General features: G+C 49.9%; 1 protein-coding gene across 4 annotated transcripts in view; it reads right to left on the bottom strand.

Moving 5' to 3' along the window:
- Pgant5 (polypeptide N-acetylgalactosaminyltransferase 5) overlaps positions 1-26623 on the bottom strand; it is a 390813-nt gene that overhangs the window by 30916 nt on the left and 333274 nt on the right. For all 4 annotated transcript variants that reach the window (XM_050187571.3, XM_055076249.2, XM_055076248.2 and 1 more), the window contains one exon: positions 9292-10371. In XM_050187571.3, the coding sequence (XP_050043528.1) occupies positions 9292-9505 (214 nt within the window). In that variant the 5' untranslated portion in view covers positions 9506-10371. The remainder of the gene's footprint in view (positions 1-9291; positions 10372-26623) is intronic.

Genomic DNA, 26623 nt, shown 5'->3' with positions numbered 1-26623 from the left:
TTACAGCGCTCTTGGAATATCATAAACGTGATTGGCTTCGCCGTGGCCCGTGTCATACGATATATGAAACCCGCTAAAAGCCTGCACGATCCCTGCACAGTCTACACCTGCACTAGCGCGTGCAGGGGCCCGGCGCAACGGCAAATCAAAGCGCTCTGCAGTGCGAAATCGAAAACAAATGTTTCTGTACCAGTAAATCTGAATGAAACACCAGGGGCGCGCTAGCTAGGCCTGACCTTCGCGTTGTGCTATGCTACGCCCTGATCGCCCGGTGTGAACGACTCTACAGTGACTCTAGCAGAGACTATCCGACTATATACATTGAATTGAAAATCTTGAGGCAACAGCCGGTCGGCATTAATTAAGATTTAGGACGACAGAAAGCTGAGCTAGTTGGTAAGGATTCATTATGCAAAAAGGTGAGGCGTGCAGACAGGACACAAGAGAAGAGAAGTGGACAACACGAACGCCGTTTTCAACTGAAGGGAGCACTGAGGCGAAAAGAAGAAAGACACAAAACTCATCTGTGCAAGCTCTGGGATGGTATCACCCCGTGTCAGTCAGGTACATGTGCCGGTCTACGTGAGAGATAGCTGTTAAGATACTTAATCTCTTCTTTATGTAAAGTAATCGAAGGCTGACTCACGCACGCACTTCCACCATTATAGATATGCCATGCCTCTACCAAAAGACGCGTATCTTCATTCTTGTGCCTGTACAATATCGTGCATTCATCTCACTCTGGCGTGCAGTTACAATCTTGGCAATGCAGGGAAAGATTAGAAGGCGATCCACCTGTTCATCATCATCATCAGCCTGGTTATGCCCACTGCAGGGAAAAGGCCTCTCCCATACTTCTCCAACTACCCCGGTGATGTATTAATTGTGGCCATGTTGTCCCTGCAAACTTCTTAATCTCATCCGCCCACCTAACTTTCTGCCGCCCTCTGCTACGCTTTCCTTACCTTGGAATCCATTCCGTAACTCTTAATGACCATCGGTTATCTTCCCTCCTCATTACGTGTCCTGCCCATGCCCATTTCTTTTTCTTGATTTCAAATAAGATATCATTAACTCGCGTTTGTTCCCTCACCCAATCTGCTCTTTTCTGATCCCTTAACGTTACACCTATCATTCTTCTTTCCATAGCTCGTTGCGTCGTCCTCAATTTAAGTAGAACCCTTTTCGTAAGCCTCCAGGTTTCTGCCCCGCACGTGAGTACTGGTAAGACACAGCTGTTATAAACTTTTCTCTTGAGGGAAAATGGCAACCTGCTGTTCATGATCTGAGAATGCCTGCCAAACGCACCCCAGCCCATTCTTATTCTTCTGATTATTTCAGTCTCATGATCCGGATCCGCAGTCACTACCTGTCCTAAGTAGATGTATTCCCTTACCACTTCAAGTGCCTCACTACCTATTGTAAACTGCTGTTTCCTTCCGAGACTGTTAAACATTACTTTAGTTTTCTGCAGATTAATTTTTAGACCCACAATTCGGCTTTGCCTCTCCAGGTCAGTGAGCATGCATTGCAGTTGGTCCCCTGAGTTACTAAGCAAGGCAATATCATCAGCGAATCGCAAGTTACTAAGGTATTCTCCATAGACGTCAGACTCTGGAGTTTTGCAAGACGCGTAGCGCCACCTGCCGTTGCGAAGAGGCAGTAATTGAGTAGTGCGAAGCCCGACTCCCTTGCTAAGTTGCCTATGCAGCTAGCGACTGCGAAACAACAATTTAACTAGATTTTGGTCCATATTGCGAGTGTTTTGCGCATTTAACACCCAGACAGACAGCTATGAATTTCTACGCTAGTCGGACGCGCCGCTGAACTGCCATAAAGCGCTTGCTGGCTCACTCTTCAGACTGATGGCGGAAACGAAGGCAACCGCGATAGCTCCGCGCGCTACGAAGAAAGGCCGCAATATACGTTACTGTTGTGTTGTAAATTGCCATGAACGTGAAGGACGGAATAACAACGTTCAGTTTTACCGATTTCTATCGCGATCGTATTAAGGGGAATGGCGAGAGCGCTGGATACGGGCCGTTCAACCTGTTGGGTAATCGGATTACTTGCATTCCCCACAACACAGCGGCTCGCATGAGAAAGTGCGACAATTTTTTTCTTCTGTAATTGTGTTGCGTAGCCCTGACGGAGGACAATGGTAGCCAAGTGAAAACTCAAGAATCTGCAGCCGCCACTTCGTTAGTAACAGAAACAACAACGTTGTGAACCATCCTGCCTATGTGCCATCGATATCTCCACCTTTTAACAGACGTCCGCCTCCGCTTGACTCAACAAGTGCAACGGAGAGAATTGGCAGGTCAGCTTAACCAAGCATTTTGGTTCGTTTATGAATTCAAAATCCTGTTCTAGAGCATCGTTGTATCGCGAGCTCATTTCCACTTTCGGTATTTTGTAAGTCCTGCGCCGATACAGCAAGCACGCTTCGCAATGTGCTGAGCCTGCTCGACTGTGTTTTTCAAATATTCAATGTGAACCAATTTGAAATGCTTAGATTTTTATGCTGATATACAGACAAACCTGATGCTCTCTGTATTTGCGAGTTGCAGCACGCCGAAATAACACTTGAGACTTCATTTTATATTGTACACGCACTTCGCCCTGTGAGCTTCCTTTCCGAAGCGTGGATGGGCAGAAGAAGCTTTCCAGGTCCTTGATTTTTAGGAAACCGGGCCTCAACACAAACGAAAGAGAAGGGTCCATTGTGGCATATGCACCTTCGTTTGAGGCCAGCTCTCCTTGCACTACTCAGTTAGCGCCAAGGCTGCGATGGGGGCGCTGGTAGCGGGTTTTTCCGCAGCGCCGCCTGGGCAGAGTCTGAGGTCTATTAACTCTTATCCCCAATTCTTCCCACCTGTTAAAGACCTTTTATGTTCCATTAGCCTCTGACTGATACACCAGCCCGTTTGCCCCACGTGGAACTGCCCACAACTACAGGGAACTTTGTAAACCACACATATACGACAGTCATGGACAAGCATTCACAGGACTCCGGGTGGTAGTAATGCAGCACCCAGGACTGCGACGTCTCGCAGCATTTAAAGTGTCATACTTGTAACGTAGCCCAGCCTAGCGGGAGCGCATTGCCCACCCGGCAACCCTGAGCTCCCAAGAGGCTGTTGCGCGCTCTCGAGTCGTCGGCGTGCGTTGCAATAAAGTCAGTCTTTGTTCAGCACTCGCCTTGGTGTGCGTGTCGTTACTCGCGCTCGTTACATGGTGTCAGAAGTGGGGTAGCCGTTCCCGCGCAAGCGACCGTTGCATAGCGAGCTCGAATTTCAAGCCTGCGCATGGAAGCCCTACCGCCTCCTGCTCCGCTGGTGCTCGCTGAGAACGCGGCAGCCAATTGGAAGAAGTTCAGGCAACGCATCGAGCTATATTTCGTAGCCACGGGAAAGGAACGTACCAGCGCGGAGAAGGCTGCCATTTTTTTACATGTGGCCGGCCAGGAGGCCATTGATGTCTTCAACACTTTTCGACTTACGTCTGCCCAAGCGGAGGACTACGATGTGCTGGTGCGCAAGTTCGAAGAGTACTGTGCACCACAACAGAATGAAACATTTGAGCGATACGTCTTCCGCATGCGACTCCAGAATGAAGGTGAGCCATTTGAACAGTTCTTGCGGGACGTGCAGCTCAAGGCGCAGTCGTGTAACTTTGGCGATCTCAAGAACTCCATGGTGCGTGACCAGTTAGTCTGTGGAACTCGGGACAAAAAGCTGCGCAACAGGCTGCTGCGCGAGAAGGACTTGACACTCGAGAAGGCCATTGATTTCTGCAAAGCGGCGGAGGCTGCCACGAGCCAGGCGCGAGTATGGGAGCAGGCAGAGACGGCACAGGTGATCGGCGCAGTGGAAGGAAAGTTAGACGGGCCGGCTCGGAGCAAGACTTTACGGCGGTGCAACTTCTGCGGCAGCTGTCACCCGCCGCGAAAATGTCCGGCATGGGGAAAGAGGTGCGTGGTGTGCCGAAAACTGAACCACTTCGCGGCGTGCTGCAGAGCGAAGAGAAGCGTTCAAGAAGTTGAGTGCCCTGAAGAAAAGTCGGAAGATGATTTTGAAATATTAGACGTGCATATAGCCGGCGTCGCCAGCTCGAACGATTGGATCGTCCCGGTTAAAGTTGACACAGATACAGTGCACATGAAGGTCGACACGGGAGCCCAGGCGAATTTGTTGCCGTTATCTTTATACCGGAGACTCAAGCGAAAGCCACCGTTGCGCCCCAGCCAGACTGTTCTTTCAGGCTATGGAGGCAATGCTATACAGCATGTTGGTACAACGGTGCTGCCTCTTCAAGTGGGCGATAAATGCGAACAGCTGGTTTTCTATGTGGTGAAGAAGGGCAAACAGGCATTACTCGGCCTTGAGGCATGTGAGAAATTCGGCTTTATAGCACGAGTCCGGTCAGTGTCACAAGAGGAAGGAATGGACAAGCAGCGGATTATTGAAGAGTTTCCCGCTCTATTCCGTGGCCTAGGATGTACGAGGCGGAAATACAGGATCAGCCTGAAAGACGATGCGCGACCTATAGCGCTACCATCGAGGAGGGTGCCACACGCACTGAAGGAGCCCCTGCGCCAGGAGTTGGACCGCATGGAGGCGGAGGGCATTATAACTCGGATGCAGGACCCAACTGATTGGGTAAGCCCGCTTGTCATCGTAACTAAGAAAAATGGGAGATTAAGAGTGTGCATGGACCCGCGGCGTGTGAATGAGGGTATCCGAAGGGAGCACTACGAGCTGCCCCGAAGAGAGGATATTGAGGCAGAGCTGGCCGGAGCCAGGTATTTTAGCAAACTGGACGCTAATAGAGGCTTCTACCAGATACCTCTAGATGACTATACGTCCTGCATTTGCACGTTTAGCACGCCGTTTGGCAGGTACCGGTTCCTGAGGCTTCCATTTGGGCTGAGTTCAGCGCCGGAGGTTTTTCAGAAAGCCATGAGTGATGCCCTGGACAACCTCCCGGGGGTGCGAGTCTACATAGATGACATCTTAGTATGGGGAGCAACCAGGGAGGAGCACGACGCCCGACTGAAGGCGGCGCTCAGAGCAATTGAGACTGCAGGCTTTACCCTTAACCCGGAGAAGTGTGTAGTGGCCGCTGACAAGATCAAGTTCCTAGGGGATGTCCTCTCTAAAGAAGGAATACGGCCCGATCCGGATCTGGTGCGATGCGTAGCGAGCATGCCCTCACCCACGTGCAAACAGGAGGTGCAAAGACTCCTAGGCGCAGTCAACTATTTCGGAAAGTTTTTGCCTTGTCTGTCTGAAAAAACACACATGCTACGCTCCCTCGTGAGGAAGGACAGTGAATTCGAGTGGACAGAGGCGCATGACAAGGAATGGAAAAACTTGTGCGGCATGCTATCCTCTGCCCCCTTGTTGGCCATTTTTGACACTCAGAGGCCCACTAAAGTGTCAACCGATGCGTCCAACTTTGCCTTGGGTGCTGCTCTCCTCCAGCTACATGAGGGGGGTTGGAGACCGGTGGCGTATGCCTCGCGTGTTCTAACGCAAGCGGAAACCCGGTATTCTCAAATTGAGAAGGAGGCACTAGGAATAACATTCGGCTGCGAACGCTTCAGAGAATTCATCGTGGGGTCTCATGTCACCATAGAAACAGACCATCAGCCCCTTCTAGCTATTGCGAAAATGGGACTGAATGAAATGCCCCCTCGTGTTCAGCGTTTTTTCTTGCGTCTGATGCAGTTCGACTTCACCCTGCAGTTCGTGCCTGGAAAGCAGCTCCTACTGGCGGATGCGCTGTCGCGTCTACGGATCCCACCAGACTCAACTCGGGCAGAGGAATATGAAGATGTAGCCATACATGCTGTGAACGTACTTTCATCCCTCGTCAGTGACGCCATGGTAAAGAGGCTGCAGGCAGCGACGGCTGAAGATGAAGACCTCAGGCAAGTGATGACCGCTCTCGAGAATCGTGAGGCCATTCAAGGGCAGTTATCGCCGGTGGCAGCAGAGTTGTCGGTTGTGAATGGTATCCTTATGAGAGGCGCTAAAGTAATAATACCTAAGAAGCTACGGAAAGAAATGCTGGACTGCGTGCACGAGGGGCACCTCGGGGTGAACAAGGCAAAGGCGAGAGCTAGAGCCCTAATGTATTGGCCGGCTATGCAAAAGGACATTGAGGAAAAAACGTCAAAATGTGAGACTTGCTGTCGCTATGCGTATCGGCAGCCATCAGAGCCAGTGCTAATGAAGCCTGTCCCTTTGTCGCCGTGGTCAAGAATAGGGTTGGACCTGTGTGAGCATGCGGGAGTGCACTACTTAGTGGGCTATGATGCTCACTCAAACTACCCAGAAGTAGAACAGCTGACTCAAACAACGAGCCACCAAGTCATCCAGAAACTGGAAATGTGGTTTGCCAGGCATGGGATACCTTTAGAAGTGTGCACGGATGGGGGACCGCAGTTCTCCTCGAGGGAGTTCCTAGAGTTTGCCAAGCTATGCGACTTTCGACACGTGGTTTCGAGTCCGAGGTTTCCAAGGGCAAATGGGCTAGCTGAGAAAGGAGTACAAGTGTTCAAAAGACTCCTGAAGAAAACAAAGCATGCTAATGAGCCTCTGTGGCTTGGACTTCTAAACTACAGGTCATCGCCACTAGAGGATGGAAGGAGCCCTGCGCAGCTGCTGATGGGAAGACAACTTCGAGGCCGTCTTCCAGACTTCTCCACCCCTCAGGCAACCGAGGTGAAGAAGCAGACGCAAAGGCACCGGCCAAGGCCGGAACTACCGCCACTCAGGACAGGAGACACGGCTCGCCTTTTAGAAGATCAGGGTTGGACTAGCAGAGCCAGAGTAACGCGGCAGGTCACACCACGATCATATTTGATGGAAACCGAAGACGGGAGCCTACTGCGTCGAAATCGGCAGCACATCCTGCGGACGGCAGAGCCGTTCCACTCGCCTAGTGACACAGCGGGCAGCCCCCACCATCCTCAGAAAGCTAATGGCAGCGGCCAAGAAACAAGCCCTGCAGGCACCCCAGAACGTCCACCAGCCTCTGGCCTGCACGACGCAGCAACTCCCATGCGCCGCCCTGTGCGGGCAAGGAACCCGCGAGTGCGTCTAACTTACGATGAGAACTTCGAGCAAGAACCTGGACCCTCACGTGGGAGTGAGGGAGGTGTAACGTAGCCCAGCCTAGCGGGAGCGCATTGCCCAGCCGGCAACCCTGAGCTCCCAAGAGGCTGTTGCGCGCTCTCGAGTCGTCGGCGTGCGTTGCAATAAAGTCAGTCTTTGTTCAGCACTCGCCTTGGTGTGCGTGTCGTTACTCGCGCTCGTTACAATACTTAACATCCCTCTTTCTCAACGGCGACGAAGAAATGGTTTCAGCGCTTTCTTGCAAAATCTAGTGGACCAAGAACGTGACTAAACTACAGTGAACCAAACCATTCACAGCCGTATGCTTGAGGCTTAGTCAGTCTTTTTTGTCCAGATATAACGTGTAGCGTAATTTAAAAAAAATGATTAAAAGAATATTCAAGAGAGCGCAAGAGATCTTGGGACACGTTTCATTTATTTCGCAATGAGGCAGTGGATGCAGGCAGCACGGCGCTTGCAAAAGACGTGAACCGATGACGAAACAAAGATGGCGCACATTTCCCTGGCAGAAGGCAGATTTGATTGTTCCAGGTCTGTGCGGCGGCTGCGCGGAGCGACATTATAGGTCTCCCCTGCAGACCTTCGTTCACCGAATAACGAACTCTGGCGCAAAGAAGAAGGAGAAATTAATGTTGCGCAACAACTAAGCATTTAACGTAAAGGAAAAGAAATCCCACGCATGCTCCACTGACGACGAACATCGCTCGGATCTGTGGCGACCTAATTTAATTCGGAAGGCGAAGTCAGCGGAAGGTACAAAACGCAACACGCGGTGAAGGCACGAAAGGAAGACACGCGGGAATGTAATAGCAGAACGTAAGTTCTGGCGCTTTTGTCGGCCGGCAAAGATTTTGGCTGAGCTTTCGTCCCGGCCTATAATCATTCATTTATTTATTAATACTGACAGCCTTTGCAGGCTATTACAGGAGTGGAAAAAGAAAGACATAAGTATACATGGGCATACTTTCAACAACCATGTCCGAGACGATATACGAACAAACGCACTGGACAAGGAAAACAGCTAAATTAACGAACAAGAATACACAACACACAAGTTGAGGGAGGTACTTCTAGGCGCGCTATGGTGTATGAATGATCCGACGCGTTCAATACAGACATCAAGGGAGTCACTTCTTACGATTGAGTCAGCCAGCAGGTTCCACTCTTCAATAACGCGAGTAAAAAAGCTGTATTTAAAACAATAATTATGAGAAAGTAGCACAGGAATGTAGATACTGTAGCGATGTCTGGATGGTTCGTCGGGGTGAGCTCTATAAAGTACTGTGCTGTATTATAGTTAAAGTGACAGTGAATTAGCAAGAAAAGAAACTTCATCCTTTCAACCTTTGTTCTGCCTTCAAGAGTTTCAAGGTTTGCTTGTTTACATAACTCGGTCGGAATCGTTCACGAACGAATGTAAACACGGTGCGACAGCTACATCGTGCGGCAGTCGAACCCGGCTACCGCGAAGAGGCTTGGCCAATGTGCTAAAAATAGTTGATATGTCAGGTAATTCGATATACCTGAACTCGCTCTGACCAGTCGTGGCTCGCGCCCCCTGCCGCGCGGGATAATCGGCTGAGCCTGTATACGTAACCCGTGACGATGATGGACGGCAATGCTATATACAGCGAGTGTCTGCGATATGGCAGAGTCGGCAAAACAAGATGGATCAGTTTTGACCATTAACCCTTACCAGGACTGAGGGTAGCAATATTTGCTTGCTGGCAATTAAGGCATCTTCTGCTTTGTTGTAGCGCAGGCAGAACGACGAGACACACAGAGAGGGACGTTCGACAACACAAAGCGCTTGCCACGGATTCAAGCCACGTTCACGCATACTGTGTCCCAGCTACCGTTTGCCAAGCCGTTAAAAGAAAACAAAAATGAAGAAAAAATGCACAGTGCAGGATACAATTACAGAACTTGTGGCGTTCGTTTGTCACAGGTCCCGCGACTGGACCCCGTAGGTCTTATAACCATATCTTGCATCGTGTCTTTTTTTTTTCAGCTTTGTTTTTATTATTATTATAACAGATTGGCTAACGCTAGCTGGGACACCCTGTACAACACAGCACGCGGCATCACTCTTTCACAGCATGCATGCCCCATGCCAGAGCGACGGGACAAGTACGGAACTCCTCACCGACGGGCATCCAGCTGCGGAACTCGCCGCGGGGCGCTTGCAGCGACCTGGCGGACGGCAGCCGCTCAGCCGTCGAGCTCGACTTGGCCAGGCAGCCGGAGCCTATGCACTCGGTGTAGTACATGAGCAGCAGCGCGGCCACACAGAACCACACCAGCGACGTCACCAGCACCACCTTGCACGTGTGCAGTCGGAGGACGCGCACTCGAAGCATGGCGCCGGCAGAAGGGTGCTTCGCGGTCTCTCACGCACACAAAACGCACGCACACACGCACGGAAGATATGGCACGGCCAGCGCGCGCGTAACACACACGCACGAAGGTCGGGGATAGCGAGTTTCTCTGCCGACACGGCGGATGTAAGCGGATGCCTCACGCCAGCGACGCCGCAACTCTAGTGTCGACGTCGCTGCGCCTCGGGTGAACAAAGAACGGAACCGGCGCGGCGTCGAAGCCGTGCAGCAGAGTATACGCGCGCCCGGATTAGCGTCGGAGTCACTCGTGAACGGATTGCCGCGTCCTCTTCTTCCTTTGTGCCGTTTTCGATCTTGAGGGGGAGAACGTCCTAAGGAGCATCGTCGAACGACTCGCACGGCGATGATGATGACGACGACGACGGCACCCGTCCATTGCACCTCCGGACGAACCACATCTTCGACGAAACCCGTAGCGCGGCTCAGCAGACAGGAAACGAAGGCAGGGCGCGACTTCAGAAAAAAGATGAAAGCGGGGATTAAAATTAGGCTAACAAAAAACGCAACCACAACTTCTTTGTTACCGTTAACTTTTTTTTAGGCCCTCCTCGTAGAGAGGGAGAAAAAAGGAGTGACGTTGTAAAGAAAGAAAGCGAAAGAAAAGAAACTAAAGTAACTGAGGCGAACGAAAGCTACGCAGGTTGGTCATAACGCGAGCCTGGCCATTGCCGTGCGAGGTGCGGCTTCGCGGTGGCGACAACAGGCCTGACGCAACGTGAAGCAGTTGAAGCAGGCGGTGCTGAAAGGCCCGTGTCTCAACATTGGCGCTGAACTGCTATCCGAGCCAGCTTGCCAGATGCTCTCAGCACGTCTTGCACAGTTTTATCCTGGGAGGGAAGAAAAAAAGAAGAGAAATATCAATGCGGACGTTGAAAGCGTGCCAACTGGCATCACACGTTCCAGCTTATATGGTAGCTGGCCTTGACAGACTAGCTATTACACATATACTTGCTGCAGATCAGCGGTGGTCTGTTATGCTGGTATACACCGGGCCGCGCTATGATAAAAAGCACACTAACGTGTGAAGCAGCAGAGCACAGAAACACGCCACAAGTAAATAGAATACACGGGCAAGACAACACGCTGCTTTTGACGTGTGAAGCCGCGGTTGTGACGTCCGATCATTCTACTTCTTTGAGCCGTGTTTCTGTACCTTGGTGCTTCAGACGTCAAGATGATTAGTCACCAACTCGCCCAGCTGTCGACATCGAGAAGAAGCATAACAGATTACCGAGCGAGCTCGAGCGAGTGCAAAAACGTCACGATACCCTGTTCCCACATTCTGAGTCATGATGCCAAAACACAAACACGTCCTGGAAAACTAAACGAACAATAGTTTGCAAAAAACGTTTTGTAGTAAATTATTTAAAAGCGCTCTGAGGCGAGCCAGTCTTTCACCTAACGTTTCGAGGCTAAGAACTAAAGGGCCGTTTATAGTCCGACGTAACGCCCGCGCGCGTGCACGCTACGTTACGTCGGCGACCGGTGGCTTCCGACGCGCCCCGACGGGCCCGGCGCCGATATGGCTCCTGAGCCATTCGCGCGTCGGAGTCGGCGGAACTCTCGCACCACAATGCATTGCGCCCGAAGAAAAAGGCGCCAACACGACTCCGCAGACGGCTTTTGCGGACGGCGCGCGACTTGGCGAACGTTCTGCGCATGCTCCGAAGATAATAGCCGACGGCGGACGCGTTGAAGTATAGAGGGGATGGCATCTCAGCTGGCGCAGCGCAACCGACGTAGCGTGACTGACCGCGAACGACGCTCGCCCGCGCGCCGATAACGTCGGACTATAAACGTGCCTTAAGTCTAAAGAATGATGGCGCTTCATGGCGATCGGGCGGAGCGCGGTCTAATCTTGGAGGTCATGGCGTCACCTTTATGGTTACAACAGCTTCCGCGAGGCCGCCGCTGGCGCGCCAAAGTGATCGGCGCAATTGACGCGTGATGCGTCGTGCCAGTTGTTGCAACACCTCGCCCGTGGCACTGTGATACTGAAAACGGTTGTAATACGCATTGCCGTAGCTGCTTTTGACGTGGTAGCGTTAAGGGCCTCGTGTCGCTGAAAATCCTGCGTCGACCGTCTTTTCGGCAATGATCATTTCGAACCATGAATACCCAACCACGCAGGCCCTCCGTGTAGCGCCAGTAAGTTACTGAACTAATTGAATTTCTCAAGTAAAATGCGTCAGAAAAATCGTAAAGTACGACTTACACACAACCTACAAACATGATAGCGTCGGATTGTGATTTGAATATACGAGAAACCATGATTCTGTCACGCGGAAACTCAAACTTCTTTTAACGCGATAGCGTTTTCCAGCTGCCGTTTGGGATCTGTCTTAGCAGAAGCGGCGCGGCCCCCTCGGTTTCTTGCACACGATAAAAAAAAGTACCACAAAGCTCGCCTTCGTGCATAGCGCGAAGAAGAGAAGACAGACACAAAAGACAAAGACACACAACAGCGCTCGTCCTTTCGTGTGTGTTTTGCTTTGTTGACTTCGTCTTCTTCGCGCTGCTTCAAGTTTTACTCAAGACGAACCAACTCGCTCAAATCAACTTCGTGCATAGCGTGCGCCGCCAGCGTTTCCCCGGTAAGCATTACGGCTACATAAGCTGCAGTTGCCGGGAAGCGTGAGAAGCACTCAGGGATCTTTGAATGCTAACGGGTTCCACTCTTTGAGGCGAAACTTCGGCGTCCTCCAATTTTTTTTTCTTCTTTCATTTCGCAGTACTCGCAATATCGGGCGAACGTAAATCGCACATTACATGTTTAACCTATCATCATGGCGGCACTCTCCTTCGTCAAGTTACAGTTAACTATAGTGGTAGTCGCGTCCTGTTTACGAAGTAAACAACATCGCCGCATCGAGGCGATGTCATCGGTGCCGTTCAACAAAGAGAAACACTGGGTCAGTTTAGATAGACAAAATATTTTTCGAAAACTCAATTTTTGTTCATTTCGAGCTAACATGTTGGTTATTAGAAGTTGGAACTGAAGGTCAAAGTTACTTGTCTTGAATTTCGAGCCCAAATGCCCAGTGCTGGTACGTCAGCATGAGGTCACGGATTTGGAAGCATTTGTTTTCGTATTTGGGCCATATAGTGGGTCGTAAAATGTTCTTGAAACTTGCTAACATTCAATCTTTGGCTATTTTAGAATGCGATGTAGTATATTCTTTTCAAAAATGGCTGCGGCTTAGATCAGCTAACTCTGTATGAGCAAAGCGAAAGCTTGGTTTAGCCTGGTTAAGTCTTGGTTTCACTTGGTTAATTTAGCTGCAATTATTATACTTAGGTATACAACCATCGTTAAGCCAGGTGTGACGGATGTGCCTAGGTCGGTGGCTAGACATGAACGTGATTAGGCTAGGGTAGACACGCATCGCTCGACGGTGCGACGCCTGCTGTGCCACAGGGAAAGCGCAAGCATTAGGCACGCAAAGAGACGCCGCGAACACGCGCAGCGTCGAAGCACAAACGGGCAGGGCGCGAACGCGGTCGCTACATTGACCTCGACGCTGCGACGCCTGTTGCATTCCGGACCATTTCCAGTGTAGCAGCTTGCCGGGCGATATCCGCGGGGTGGTCAGACGCCGCTTGGTGACGACGGCTCAAAGCCTTCCGCTATCGCGCAGCGCTCAGAGAAGTTGGCCCGGCCTCGCTCTCATTCATGGCGAAGCCTTTCTCTATGGCCAAGCTGGCACTGACTAGGCGAGCGCGGCGCTCCGATAGGCGCGCGGCAAGTCACGTGGTCAGGCGGCGACCCAGCTGGGGAGAGCGCATGCGCCAAGCCGGCGGCGGCTAGCGCCAGCGCCGCGGCAGCGGAGCTCGGCGCGGCGAGTCGCGTGATGCGTTGCCAAGGCTACGGCGCAGCTGCAGTCAAATGAAGGTCAAAGTGATGGCGAAACTCGGCTCGACGAGGTTAGTAAAGCTTTGGCTTTAAAAAATAAACAAAGAGAAAAACTAACTAGGCCCAGATAGACGCCGGCGAATTCCATGACGCCATGGCTAGCTGGCGCGAGAACTTCAAGACGGCGCTGCCACCTGGCTTTCGTTTTTTTTTTTTTTTTTAGCCTTTTCCGGCTTAGCGAGCCTCTTCTCACGGCAAGAGTGACTTTTTTTGTATCGTAGGAAGGGTGAGTTACTAATGCAGCTGAAATATATTTTTTTTTTAAATTTACAGCGTTCAAGTGCAGATCTAGGAGTCAGGTTAAGATAAACTGATGCAAGGACGAAGATTCTGTAACTACACTGCAACACACGCACGCACACACAGAAACAGAGAGAGAGAAAGAGAGGGAAGAAAAGCGAGCAATTTATGACGTAACCATAGGGCCTATAACCTTCAGAGTCATCGAAAACCGCGGGACATGGCCAGAGCGGCAGTTGCGCTATATATATGCGCCGCTCCTCCATTACCGCGGGGATGCAGAGAATCGCCACAGGTGATTAACGACAGGAGCGCGCACCGCGGCTTAGCGGCGCAAAACGACCGCGAACGCGACGTGAAGCGCCGCTTAATCAAAGTTGCGCCGCGGTTGGTTAACCTTCCACGAAAACGAAATGAGCCGAAAACCGCGCAAACTGGAGAGTCATGGTGCGATTCCTCTTTTCTCTCATTTCGTTTCTTTTTAATTCCCCCCCCCCCCCCCCCCTACGTTTCATTAGTATCGTTTGCGCTCGAACGGAGAGTATGCGAAATCCTGCATAAGGCTATTTACCATATGGAAAGCTCAGAGAATATTTACGCTATACGAGTGCTGCGGCGATGCTTAATATTCATATCTGGCAATTTGCGCAAGACGCGATTACAAAAATATGCGAGGTTCGTTAGCTTCACAAGGCGCGTTTCTGGAAGATTAAAAGTTTAATACATTTGCGCACATATACCATGCAAAATTTGTCTGGGCCAATCCCGAGCGACACTTACACAGACTTTATTCCAGGATAAGAAAACGGTAAGATGTGTAGCACCGTGAGCATGGTCAACATTGCAAGCAATGAGACAAACATGAGGCAATTCGACCTCTTCATGCGCAGAATTGTATTTCTACGCCAAACATTAATGTTGCTGGGCAAAAAAAGGAGGGGGAAGAGGAAAGGAAATTATGTCTATCTAACATAACCATGCATGACGCCTGAACTGGTTAAGTGGAAAGCTGAAACGGTCGCTTGGGGCTCAAAAAGAAAGAAATGAAAGAAAGAAAGAAAAGAAAGAAAGAAAGTATAGGTGCTGTGTCTGGCGCTATCGGATGTTCAGGAGCCACTATATATGGAGTTTTTTCTTTTTCTTTTTTTAACTGCACGAAATGCTTAACAATTGCTTGAGACATATAACACAATTATAACGCTTCAGCTAAATTACTCGACGAGGCGTCCATTACTTCAACAAGAAATCGATTGAGTTGTTAACATCATTACAGTAATTAACTTTTTTACTTATTTACTTTACCGCGCACATTTCAATCTACCAATTCTAGCCAGTAAGTTTCGGACACACATCGACTTGGAACTAGGGCTTCTAGCCACCCTATTGGAACGAACCTTGAGGGCGGCACCAATTTTGACATACGCGCCGTCGCGGCAAAAAATGCACTGTTGTTTCACTTACCTTCCCCCCCCCCCCCACTTCTTTTTATAAAGAAAACACTGTTTTATGCATTGAAGCACAAAAGTAACTGGAACGCCAATGTATTTCATCGGACAAATAGAAATTTAATATCTCGAAACTGGCGCACAGTCCTGAGGATTCGTTCCAAGTGGATGCATCGCGCCTTGCGAATTCACCGGCTACAAGATTGAAACACCTGCCACAAACTTAAAAATTAATTAGTGTAATATGCTAATTCCTCAATTAAGCTTTTTGATTTCTTGTAGAAGTAGTAGCATCGGGTAATTTTTCTCAAAGGTTAAAATTGTGCTATCTATCACAGGAAATTTTTAAAGATTTGGTGCAACTTTCAAAAAAAGAAAAAAAAAAAAAGACACGGTACAGATACTATGGCGCGAAATAAACGAGGACTTAGAATACACATACAAGATGCATACGAGCACTGGTGTTCGGTCGTCAGCGTTCTGACAACCGAACAGCATAGGCCCTAAATCGTATGTTGCACCGTGTTTCTTTTTTATAATTTTTTTTTTCAATCAACAGCATGGCTAACGTTTGCTGCGATATCCTATATAGCTACACCTACAAGAGTCACCCAATAGCGCGCAATTCCAGTTTGCCGTTGGCTGGCCCTTCGTCGGGTTTTGGAATGAAATCAGGTGGAAGTTCGCTCTTGGATTCCATGTGTACCCGCGTCACATCTCATTTCGCGCCACTGTACCTTACATTAGGTGCTATCGCGCTCATGCAGTGTGAGCTACAACGCGAAAGCGCGTGGCAAAGCGGTCACGCTTTGTAGCTCATACTGAGCTCGATAGTACATATGCGTACCGATTAGCCTAAGCGACAGTAGCACCTAACTTTCGAACTTGCCGATGTAGTATTGAACAAGTGAGAAAAAGAAAGCAATATAGCATTGAACATCGAAACGAGAACGCAAGGGTATGCGACCATACAGGTATATGCTTCGTCCGAACCTCCTCGTGTGACACGCCATTGTTCGTATAGAAGGAACCAAACATAATTTTTGTCTGACGCAAATACACGAAGCTCACTTCTCTTTCTATATGTGGGCGTGTGTTCGTGCACGGACGATTCCGTTCGCGTTTTGTTTCTCCATGAGATTGCATAAAGAGGAAACGGAAAAACTCGACTATAAGCGGGCCTGCTGTCGTTGCTTCGTTCCTCAGAAAGTCTGCGCACGCGCTACAAAGCATTCCTTGTTCAGAACAATCACTGATGTTCGGAACAGAATGTTCAGGAACACGATTAAAAAAGGAAAAGAAAAGGCAAACAAACAAAGGAACAGCGCGAACGACACAAGACGCAGGAAAAGAGGCAGACAGGACTATAGCGTTGGTCCTGTCTTGTTCCTCTTTCTGTGTCTTATTGTGTCGCTCGCGGTGTTTTCTTCCCATGCACGACATATGCGAAACTCGCCCAGTTTTCACTTCTGCTGAGCGCGTGAGGAAAACCACACTTTGTTGGAAATCTTGACTTCGTGCGGGTATTAACACGAGTGACGCTTTAAGGCCTCATGCTGACACCACGCAAAACGTTTGACTTAAGTTCGATGGATTTCCTGAAGAATGCTTACTGAACGCTACAGAAACCCATCGTTTAAAATATAACATAAACAAAAATCGTGGTGCGGGACTGCGCCGTTGCTGCTGTACACACAATGTGAAATATCCAATGCGCCGGCTTATAGAGAGAACTCCCTTCGACATTTATTGTCACTTTCATTAAAGTTCACCTATAGCTGCTTCTAGTGCACGCGCTAACGTGACCTAGTTTTTGGTAGAGCACATCATTTTGAATTATGAGCTATCAAATGAGACGTGTGGGCCTTAATCGAATAAATGCAGCAGCTCGCGGAAGTGTCGAATCAAACAGAATAGGTTTAGCGTGTACCCCTGACACTTCGTGCCTCCCCCCTTCTTTCTTTCTTTGCTCTTTCAAAGTGGGGGGGGGGGGCTGAACATCGTATAGCTTATAGGGGGCGGTCTCTCCGAACTAAAACCTATGAGAAGACGAATTTGCTTATGCCAAGGCAATGCTTGAGGAGTAGAAACACACACCAAGTTTAATCTCACGCAACGGTTATTTTTAACGTCGATCCATGCAGCGCTTGTACCGGGAACGAAACCGTCCGTGGAAACTCTCCCAGGGCACGCAAAATCTGGTATACGTGAATTTAAGCTGCCTTAAAGAAAACTAAGTAAAACACGTAATAACTTTGAAACTTTATGCTTTGGGCTTACATGACGTTCAATGCCGTGATCAATGTGGCCCCCAACTTCAACAATTTGATGACCGCTATATCGTTTAAGCGCATTAAAGCCGCACGCACACACACACACACACACACACACACACACACACACACACACACACACACACACACACACACACACATGCACGGAAAAGAAAAAGAAAGAAGAAAATAAAACCGCACAAAGAAAGCGAATGCCGTGGCGCACGCATGCTAAACGAGGCCTCACGTAAAGCTTGTGCGACCTTGCGCTCGCGCGGTCGTCGAGGACCGAAGACGACGCTCTATACGAGAGTACCAACGCAATAAAGTTACACACACACACACACACAAAGGAGAGAGAGAAAAACGAAACAAGGTCAAGAGCTGGAGAAAGTCACTCTCCACCACCAGGCTGTCGACCCCCAAAAGAAGCGAGCAGAGAAATCTCACTTTCCAAGATGGCCGCCAGGATAAAAGGACGCGCGAACCCCGCCGCAGCGGCCACCACACCAACACCGCGCCGGCCACGACATAAAAGGAAGCGGTGCGGCCCCGGCGGCATTTACCGCGGCCTCTCCAGAAATTTACGGCGTGGATAGAAGGCGAATAAGACGATGAGAGAGAGAGCAAGAGGGAGAAAGGAAACGCACGGTGGGTATGGAGATAGACGAGTGAGAGAAGGTTGCGTGTAAGGTTGGCACAGTCGTGAAGCCACGGAGAAGCACAGGCAGTAGCCGCCGCCGCTGTGGCACAACAACAGCTGTTTCGTCGATAAGTGCTTATCTGGCGGTTCGCCGCCGCCGCCGAAGAATACCGCGCGCCGTTCGGCGCTTCCGCCGTAAAAGGGAAGGAGCGATGGGATCACCACACATCGGGCGGAAGACGCACGGCGGACACACATCCTGGGTCCCTCGCGCTCCGACGGCCCTCGATTCATTCAAGCTCAAGCGAGCATGCCTCGTCTTTCCGTTAGCCCCGTACTTAGCGCGAGAGTCGCCACCATTATTTCGTCTTTTCGGACCCTTCGCGTTGTTTTATTTATGCCTTTCCTGTTTGGTCAGAGCCCATACGTCTCTTCTCCTCGAAACGTTTACGATCGGAGGGGTTCTGTAATAGAATGATCGCTCTCGCGAGAAACAATTCAATTTCGCAGCGAGGCGAAAAACGCGAGCGAGCGAGAAAGAGAAAAGAATCGGTACTACACAGTGCGCAATTAAGGCCGCAAATGAAACGTGTTCGAAAAAATATGGAGTTATATAGTGTGTCCGGTATTGCGGCAAACGGGGGCGGTTTGGGCTGATTGCCGGATGAGCGGGGGACGTAAACGTGAGCGGCTGGACCGGTGCAACCACCTGGTGGCATAGAACTCAACAAAACAAACACAGAGCTAATATTGCAGTAACCAAGTATATTCTACTTCGATGATGGTGCAAATTTTTGGCAGCGGCGCAATTGTAAACACGATTGCGACGCCGTCGAAAATTTACACCACCAGCGAAGAATATAGCAGTTGGTTGTGTTAGCCTGGTTGAGCACTCCACCACCAGCTGGCGCCACCAATCTGGCAGCTCACGTTTATGCCCCCGCTCATACGGCAAACCGACCGCGCTTGTCTGAATACCGGACGCACTGGAACTTTCTAATAATTAGTGAATCTTAGTGCGCCCGGTATTCCGGCAAGCGCGGACGGTTTGCCGGTTTAGCGGGGGCGTAAACGTGGGCGGCCAGATTGGTGGGGCCAGCTGGTGGCGCAAAGCTCAACCACACAACCACAAAGCTAATTACTATATTCTGCTTAGCTGCTGGTGTAAATTTTCGACAGCGGCGTAATCGAGTTCACAATTACGCCACTGCCAAAGATTTGCACCAGCAGCGAAGTAGGATATAGTGGGTTACTGCAGTTTTAGCTCTGTTTGTCTGGTTGAACGCCCCCGCAAATCCGGCAATCCGCCCAAACCGTTCCCGTTTGCCGGAAAAGCGGACAGGCTAAAAGCCTCTATTGTTCAAGGCAGGACCCTGAACTAGTAATGCCCATCTGTAGTTACAAAAGCCGTTTTCTCACGGTCCATGGGGTCCACAGCAATCTGCCAATATCCAAATCGAAGATCGATATAGGAGAAGTAAGCGGTACCATACTGACAATCAAGGGCATCATTCATTCGCGTTAACGGATGTCTTTCTTCTGTTGAGATGCCGATATTCCACACAAAAGCGTCACGATACATCCTATTCCACTAAAACGACAGGGGACGCCCATGGACTGGATGATGGCTCGATAATGTCCTTCGCAAGCATCTTGTTAACTTCCTGATGGATGACGTTTCGCTCAGACGCAAACACTCGATAGGGGCGTCGGTGAACAGGGCTGACATCGCCTGTGTGTATGTGACGCGCGAAAACGGACGTCTGCTCCAAAGGACAATTACCGAAGTCGAAAATATCTCGGTACGGCTCGAGAATACGTCTAAGGGCTACATGTGCGCAGGTGGAAGGTAATTGTGGATCACGCTGCGAATTTCGCGGCTGCCACAAGTTGTCGGCATCGGAGTGCCCTTCTGAAGACATGTAGCATCCAGTGCAAAAGCGTCAAGCTGAAAGTCTTGCAGGGGGCAAAGATGAGCTACGTAATGCACCTGTGGAAGTACCTTGCTTGATGAAGCCAAATTTCACAAGTGGAAGGCACATTCTGTTAAGCCGTAATGCTCAGGACCATGTAAGGTGCAGCGATACCGCTAGTGAGCACGACATCGGTAACAGGCGTCACGCAGTAGTCATCTGGAACAGCTGGCGAACATGACAGTTCGACATACGTCACGGTTTTAGATGGTAGGCGAACGAAATCGCTCCAATATAAGCAAGACGGAGGAGGTCGGTCACTGGGTTCACAGAGGCGAGGCAGTTGAAGGCGTAGGATACCGGCGGAGCAATCAATCAGAGCGAAATTGGCAGAAAGAAAATAAAGTCCAAGTATGGAGGTCGTGAGGGCACTGAGCAAGGACCGCAAAAATAACCACCTGGTGACCAGCAATGGTAATCCGGGCTGTGCACATCCAAACAACAGCAACCGTCGCACCGTCAGCCACACGTAAGACTAGGGTCGTGGAAGGTGCAAGGATCTTCATGCGACGCAAAAGTGGCACTCATGACGGAGACGTGCACCCCAGTATCAACCAAAGCACTGACAAAGACGCCGTCAACGTGGATTTCAAGAATGTTCCGGTTGGTACGTAAGAGCAGCTGAGGATTTTGGGTTAAGGTTGACAGTGCAGCTTCACCTCCTGAAGCTGTGCAGTCTATAGTTTTCCGCAGACATGTATACACGTGAATACACGCGAAGTGCCTCGAGCGGCAAGTCGCGCGGCAATTTTGCGTGCATTTGCGGGCTTCTTTCGCGCTCGGAAAAACACTTATGTAGCACGTATTGGGCAACAGAAAGCTGTACCGGGAGTTTTTGATCTCGCTCTACAACTTTCTCATTGATACTTTTCATCTAGTTATACTATTTGAGAAGTTGATTAATTAATTACGACTATTTGTCCAATTAGGCGGAATGAAAAATAGTTTGTATCTCCAAGCGACGGCAAACAAAATTACCTTGGTTCTGTCCAGCTACGTGGCATTCGCATAATTATAAATTCTGGCTAAAGTTAGCTGGGACACCCAGCATATGTATAGCCGCGTAGAGTTTCAATGAAGGTGTGCCATGTGACGGAAGAATAAACTGTTACCAGGATACCCCTCCTACAACAAGTATACGTCAAGAACATCATTACCTTTAGTAAAGCGAACAGCTTTGTACAAGGATTCGGCTATTCACTTACATTGAAGCCATAGTCACTAGGTTCACTAGGTCACTAGGTAGAACGTACCGCTACGTGAGCAGTCCCTCTAACATTAATTCACTATAAAAGAATGAAACATCAGCTGAAGCTTGGTAAGGATGAAGTACGTGCAGTTTAACGCGTAACGGCATAAACGGAATGTAGCGCAAGTCCTTCTCCGAAGGCGTGGACCCATAAGACAAGCCGTATTCGCACATTCATGATGTCCGAATTATGGAGAGTCCAAAAGCGACCTGCACTTCATCTGTAAGGTGCCAAACGTGTTATAGCTTCTCTGCTGGTGGAGGTATAACAAAAGGCCCGGTGCGGCGGCGCTTTCTTTTTTTTTGTGTGTGTGTGTGTGTGCATACGCACACACACTCGTGTTTCTATTCTTTATGAACTGACGCAAAGCTTCGCTGTATGTAGATCTCCAGCATTTTTTTTTTCTTTTAGGGAAATAGTACGCAGGTACAGAACCCGATGACCCCGATATGCCTGTGCGTTCGTGTGCGCGCAGAGATGCAGCGTGAGTCACAGTGCGTATATAAGTTGTATAGCGCCTCTAGATATTCGCCGTTTCCGGTGCAGGATGACTGACGTATCTGGGCTATTGTGCGAGGGGGCCTGTGGCGCACGGGACGAGCGCATGATCTTTCGCGCGCCGTGCTCCTCGTCTCGTGCTTGAAGCGCTTCTAATACGCCATGAATGCCAACAACACTCCGCCTTTCGACCTACACCAAAAGAAAAAGAACGCGAACAGCAGCCAGAAAGCGGAGGTAATGTTCGTGGCATATACGCTCGCTGCGCGTGAGCGAGAATCCAGAGGGCGGATGCGAAATAAAGCGAACAATGCCAACATAAAACAAAGCAAGGAATGCACACAAAGCGGCGCAGTCGGTTCCACGCATAAGTGGAAAGGAACGAGAAAGAAAGAAAGAAAGAAGGAAAGAAAGAAAGAAAGAAAGAAACCTCGAAGAGGTGTCCGCCGGCACAGAGCCCATCGCGTGGTGCGCGTGCGCATTGCCGGCGAGACACAGCTGGCTACAAATAGCGCTGGTCATTTGCATAATTTGCCAGCGCTGCGGCGCTCTCACGTTTCGCGATTCTGCGCGCTCACGCGAACCGCACGCTCGTCTTTCGCTCCATCTAAAGAGACGTTCGCAGAGAGGCCGCGCATTTCGCGGTTCTGGCTGGTTGGAGGGCAAGCACATACAGTCGCGGCGCGCTGTATGCGCGCTTAATTACATACAGCGGAGAGAGAGTGATCACAGAGCGGCCACACAGTGGTTACTCGGGGCGGCTACATTATATGCAGTGGCCAGGCACAGGTCACACACACAGTATACATGAGTACGAACCGTTGCACACAGTGCCACAGCCAACACGTGGTCAGTTTAACACGTCAGCGGTTAGGGATGGCGGCAGTGACAACAGTTGCACAATGTATTTACAGTCAGCAGCTGCAGACAGCAATTGCAGATGGAAGTTTCAGACAAGGGTTCCAGAAAGAAATTTTAGCCCAAATACACTGCTTCCAAACAACGGTTGCATGCAGTGGTCAAGCGGCTATATGAAGAAAACAGGTAGTACCATTAAAAGCGCAACTGCTTTCGTGCTGCACTATCACGGTGCTTACCAAAGATAGGAGCGCAAGGGCTCAGTGTATGTGGAACTTAGCTATCACGCTGTAAGAGATGAATGTTGTGCAACTATCGAACGGCGCATAGTGCATAGGCAGAAAGCGAATAAGACGCTAAGTATATGGGCGGAATAATTGCAAGACACGTGCGAGGGCACTCATCTGAATCACGGTGGCTGTTCTCTATTTTCTTGCCCTAAGGGTGCATGATACCCGCGGCTACACATTAGGCGTCACTCACGAAAAAAAAAAAAAAAGAAGTAGTAACAACCTAAACAACATTGCGTTGCATTTCGCTTGAACCATGAGACACAAATAGAACTTGCTGCAGCAAAAACTGCAAGTTGGTGGACAGTCATCACGAAAGCAGAATCGTAGCGTGATAAACGACAAATACACTCGTTCGTTCGTTTGTTTGAGGTCACGCTGGTTCTGCTTTCTTGCCGTCAAAAAACTTTCCGATTAAGGATCGCGTCATGCCAAGTACACAAAACGAGTAAAGCCGCGGGAATAAATCTGTTTCTCCAGGAACTTACGTTACCAGCCAATAAGGTTATAGAACATTTATGAAATGGAGACGTCTCAAAACAGAAGCCAGAGACGCCATCTTACCATGGGAACCAAAGACACATCATACAATAACCTTCAGGAATCCCGCACTGGATGCCTCCGTACTTTATGCAAACCAGATTACACACGAATCTCACTTGACATGTACCCTTCTAACATAAGTTCTTCCATGCGATAACTAAGCATTGAGGTAAAATGTTATCCTCTCACTGCAAAGCAGCCATTTCAGCCGAGGTTGCAGATTAAGCTGCCAACAGCGACTTTATAGCTTGAAACAGCAAAATAGACCAGGCTTTTGTGAGTCTCCCCAAGTGTACGCTTTTTCTTTTTCTGAATTTCAATTATCGCCGTAGACAGATACGGTATTCAGAAATGCAACAGCTGACGCTGAACATCGGCCAAATATCGACAGGCATACCTATCTTGCTACGGTTTCTTTTAACCGGAGTCCATCACGCTTACCACTGCCGTGTCTTTAAGACAATACGCCTACCGAGCGCACAAAAGGTAGCACCGCGGGCGCAGTCACAATAAGCGAACATTACCACATCCCCTGCACGACCCTTTCCGATTGGGGAAATCGCGGCTCCTTCCCGATTTCGAGAGCGTGCGATGGCATTAGTGGGAGAGACAGAGTGGACGCCGCACGCCAACGAGTAAGGGATTGCGAGGTTGCTAAATGCAGGGAGAAAATCCTGCAGCAGAGACACGGTAAACTACTGAAGGTGGACGCCTACTATATAGGAGGCAGAGGAGGAGTTCCGAGTTCCCAGGTGGCCCGTCCTGCCGAACACCCCTAAGGGCCTGCACAGCTCCAGCGAGACATGGCCGACGGCCTGATTGCGTGCGAGCCGCTGGTTGCCGAGGGATCAGCACAAGTTGCGCGTATGGAGGGAGAAGGGGAGAGAGAGAGGAGAGAAGGAGAGCGGGGGAAGCGAGAGGGGAATGAGAGAGAGAGAGAATAAACGCGCGTGTGCGGAGCATCCTTCTCAGATGGCGGGTCGTTCATCATCGCGTATAGGGCGATGTTGCCGGCAGGTCCTGCCTATAGTCTCTGTAATCGCCCTGATTACACCCACGAAGAAAAAGAAAGTTACGTAACGGCCTGGCGAGAAGGCGGCTATAATGCGAATCTCGCACACAAGACTGTTCGGAACCCGTCCGCACGCTTCCACAACCTTCTTTCCTCCTTTCCCGCATTTCTTGTCAACGGTGAGTGGCGCGAGAAGGCGCTACTGATCTCTCCAGTTCCGAGCCTCAGTGCAAGATTATTAGTGCGTTTATTTTTTTATGTCCGGACACAACTAATACACCGTATCTAACAAAATCAGGCCCGAAGCGCGACACGCAATGGCTGCTATAGCGGGTAAGAAGTTACTCACGCACCAAGTCTAAGCAAGTGATTAGGCCCATGCTTTGAGGCAACATCCAATTTAATACTGGCCCCGACAACGACACCAATTAGGCGTGCATAGATGACCTCGTGTTCGGCTGAAAGTATGAGTCAGTCGTAAGCAATCGGGAACGGGAGGCCAGGAGAGCTTCCGTAGTAGTGCTGTTTTGTTTTATTTTTGAACATTTGCAGATTTTCGCGATTTGAGACTAAGATTTCTTTCAATATGTAAGGTATGAGCTCTGTTTATGATTTGTTTGAGAAGCTCGAGATTTGAAGACGCGTTTTAAGTAAACCTGTAGACTCGCGATGTGTTCATTAATAAGTATATAGGCTTTCTTTTTTTGTGTGTGAGTAAGTAACCTGTGGGTCAAGGTTATCTGTGAGAGGCCTATCGTAACGCGCGCGTGTGTTATTTAACCTTGTTTCTTTTTAAGTGTTTTTTGAATTTTCTAAGGTTAAGCGCGTGAATTTTCAGTAAGTGCGTGATTTGCACTGAGAAGAGCTCTTAGGTCCATTAGCGCGTGTCCTGTGTGGACGGAAGGAAGCAGAACGTTTATGACTGGGTTGCTCGTGTGTGTCGAAGGCAGCCGCATTCTGACTTCTCTAGTACGCGTGCGAAGAGCTAGTTATTAGAAGACACATTTGTTTAAAGGTTCCTCTGTGTTGCGTAAGTTACGCAAGTTTGGTTGTTTATTTAAGGAACGTGTCCTGTGTGGACTAAAGGAACAAATGTTAGTCAGCGTGATGAAAACTTTGTATGATGCATGCACGTGTTCGGAATAGGGACCTCAAACTTAGCGCGTCTGTGATGACGTACCTGTGGAGTTGGCCAGACTGTTCAGTGGCAACAGTACGTGAGATAAGTACGCCACTGTGATAGGGTAGGAACAGGCTGTTCGCGAAGTTAGGCTGCTGAAGTTATGTTTGAGTATTGGTGTTTGAAAGGCTTCGGTTTAATTCTGCGTAAACCTTTACTCTTGTGCAGCGCGACGGTCGGGTTTGGTCAAACTCAGGAGGAACGTGAACGCTCGCTTTGGCGGCACGAAATTTTGGGGCAAAATTTGGGATCCAAGTTGAGTGACTTGCATGGAAATTGTGATAGGAAGCCTGGTGGGTTAGCAGCTAATTCCGGGCGTTTGAACGCTGAGCGGTATTGTGTTGCCGGGTCGACTCTTCTGTGCCAGTTTTTTGTAAGATGGTTGAAGGCATTCCAAGTACGCAGGGGTTGCAGAGAGCAAAGCCATCCTCTTGCTCGCCAGCCATTCTCTTCCTGCCCAGCGGTTGCCTGCACTGGCCAGGCGAGATTTTCCGGGCCATGGAGGAGCTGTTAAGAATGGCCATACGGGGTGGCAACGTGCCAGCTTTCAGCCCGCTGCACGCGTTCCGAGCCCACCAGTCGAAGCGCCCTTCCGAGAGCTGCGGTCGGCAGGCCGCCACGTGGCGCACGATCAACTCCGGAAATTGGTACTTGGCCGCACCACCCGAGACGGAGCACGGTTCTACGAAGCCCTCGGTCGTCGACTCCGGAGCCTTTGTGTGTATGAGTTCGCACCTGTGTGTCTGCGTGTGTGTGGGCGTAAACGACACTGCGGAACGACTCCCCTAGGTCGTTGACTCCGAAGCCTTAGTGCGGGGCGGCGGCAAGTTTACCATGCTTGGACGAACCTTCCCGACCATTCCTGCTCCGTCCTCGTCCGAACGATGACGTCGAACTATGACGTCAAGCGGAGAGCTTATAAGCAGCGTTTGCCGGCTGCTAGGGGTGCTCGTGTCGTGAT

The sequence above is a fragment of the Dermacentor andersoni genome, chromosome 2, assembly GCF_023375885.2.
Source record: "Dermacentor andersoni chromosome 2, qqDerAnde1_hic_scaffold, whole genome shotgun sequence".
Lineage (NCBI taxonomy): Eukaryota > Metazoa > Arthropoda > Arachnida > Ixodida > Ixodidae > Dermacentor > Dermacentor andersoni.
This window is presented reverse-complemented; position numbering and strand designations above follow the sequence as displayed.